The sequence below is a fragment of the Dendrobium catenatum genome, unplaced genomic scaffold (assembly GCF_001605985.2).
Source record: "Dendrobium catenatum unplaced genomic scaffold, ASM160598v2 original_scaffold_238690, whole genome shotgun sequence".
Taxonomy (NCBI): Eukaryota; Viridiplantae; Streptophyta; class Magnoliopsida; order Asparagales; family Orchidaceae; genus Dendrobium; species Dendrobium catenatum.
The window spans coordinates 1-2,274 of NW_021557098.1; the positions used below are offsets into that span (position 1 = coordinate 1).

A 2,274-nucleotide genomic window follows, 5' to 3' on the forward strand; every position below is an offset into this window, starting at 1 on the left:
CTAAGCATCCTCATCTCTGCAACACTTAACAACAAATGTGCGGATGAGCTCTAGGGCAATGAGTGAGAGGATGGCTATGGTAGAGCAAAGCTAGAGGTGGAGAGTAGATTTGTCATTGTTGGAGTATCACGATAAATTATGTGATGGGTTCATCCCATCATAAAATTGATCAACAAATCCCTTGTGAATCAATTGATTGTGTTGTGATCTTAACCAACTTAATTAATCTCGTTGAAATTTAATTTTGAAAGGTTACAAACTATTTCTAGAAACTAAAGATTATTATAATTGTGTTATGTGAATGCCAGTGTAAAATATTAATTTCTTTTTTGTTTGATTTTGTTTAGTTTCTCTTATTGACTAAGATGGTTGACTGAGTTGATCAAGATGGTCATTTGTTGGCTTAAACTTACATTTGATTAGTTTCAACTTAAATGTATCAACAATTCTTGCTGATTAAGTTGTGTTGCTTAATTTTTCTTGTCCTACAAAAAAAAGAAGATGCTCAGATTTAGGCTTCATTTGGGACGGCTTTCTTACTATTTTTTAAAGAATTAAAAAACAGTAAGAAAGTTATCTCAAACGAAGCCTTTGTCGCAGATGATTTTGAGAATTTGAGGGCTATTTCATTAAAGTAGTTTTGAATTTTTTTTTATATTTTCAGTTGCTTAGATTATTCTTTATGAAGAGGAGAGCATCATAAGTATAATTTCATAGTTACCATTCCAATAATTTTGTGCAAAAAATTATGTTCTGATTTATTCTGCCGTTGATTTCTTTCTGTATGATACTTTTTTTCTTGGTAAATTAGCTCTGTTGCAGATTCAAATGGATTCTCTAATAAATGAAAATTTGATAGCAGAATGTCTTTAATCAGCCTGCTTTGTAGTCCAACTTACAGTGATTTAGGCTTCGTTTGGGACAGCTTTCTTTCTGCTTCTTAAAGCGGCTTTTTAGTACAAAAAATCCGCTTTAAGAAGCAGGAAGAAAGCCGTCACAAATGAAGCCTTAATGCAGTAATAGCTTGTCTTGAATCAGCCTATTGTTCATCATCTGTCTCAACAATCATATTCTTCTTTGAATTGGCAGCAAAAGATTTCTTCTTCCGAGGCGTGCAAATTGAGATGGGGATATTCACGAATAGCTTCTCATTTTTAATGGGAATTGGCTGTGGAATCTTTGTTGCTCAGAACTATAATGTCCCAAACATAAAGAAGCTTTTCAAGGAATGGTCTTCAGAAGCAAAACACATTGAAGAAAGTTACAGAAAGCCAAAGAAAGACGACAAATAGTCATTGAATTTTTTACTTGTCTGTCACATGATTTTTTAAAGGTAAATTAACTTAGGATTCGTTTGGTACGGCTTTGTTGCTGCTTTTTAAAATAGTTTTTTATTTAAAAAAATTAAAAATTTTGTACTAGAAAGTTGCTTTAAGAAGCAGTAAGAAAGTCGTCCAAAACGAAACCTTAGGGTTCGAGTAAAAAACTGAATGCAAAAATTATTATGAAATTACTGTGAACAAAATAAAAATTTTTGCTAGTATTATAGATTTTTTTTTTGAAAAATTATTGTGAAGGCTCTACAGGTTAGCAGAAATATAATTTAGCAGGTCAAAAAGTATTCACATACTTATCATAATTCAGTTGATTTAGATTTCTTTTGGTAAGTTGCTGGAGAAAGTAAATTTTCAGTATAAAAATTTATTTAAAATAATGAAAAAATAAGGATAAAACAGAATTATGTTTATGATGTAAACAATAAAGTAATAAAAAACTTTTCCAAAGAAAATCTAGATCAATTAAAAATGATATATTTATTGCACTTGTAGCTAAATACTTTCTTATAATTACAAAAAAAAGTTAAAATTCATTGCATTCTCCTATAGTTTTACTTCAAATTTATTTTTGTTGTGTTTTCTATCTCCATTTTTTAAAACAAGCTTAAAATTAGTAAAATTTGGATTTAAATGTAATGGCTAATGTTTTCAATAGAGTTGTTTGAAAATATTGCATTCTAAATACCCTTTTATTTATATATGGAAAAATAAATATTATTATTTTTCATCAAAAGATTAATTTTTACAAGATTAATAAATTGGATTATTTTGAATAATTATTTTGCTAGAGATGGGCTATCATTTATATATAAGAAAAAAAGGGTAAATAACAAATTTTATAAATTAAAGTGATAGAAATGAATTTTAAAATTAAAAAATAAATAAAAGGATGGTCATGTGTATAAACCCTCTAACAAAATTTAGTGGTTCATTGATT

The 2,274-nt window shown here is 28.4% G+C and overlaps 1 protein-coding gene across 1 annotated transcript; it reads left to right on the forward strand.

The window, feature by feature from the left end:
* The first annotated feature begins 1,062 nt into the window (after positions 1 to 1,062).
* Positions 1,063 to 1,566, forward strand: LOC110113723. The gene has a single exon (XM_020846400.2). The coding sequence runs from the start codon at positions 1,125 to 1,127 to the stop codon at positions 1,290 to 1,292; it is 168 nt and encodes a 55-aa protein (XP_020702059.1). The 5' UTR covers positions 1,063 to 1,124; the 3' UTR covers positions 1,293 to 1,566.
* The last annotated feature ends 708 nt before the right edge of the window (positions 1,567 to 2,274 follow it).

Coding starts and splice junctions, on each gene's coding strand:
- LOC110113723 (XM_020846400.2), top strand. CDS start 1,125: ATGGGGATATTCACGAATAGCTTCTCATTTTTAATGGGAATTGGCTGT.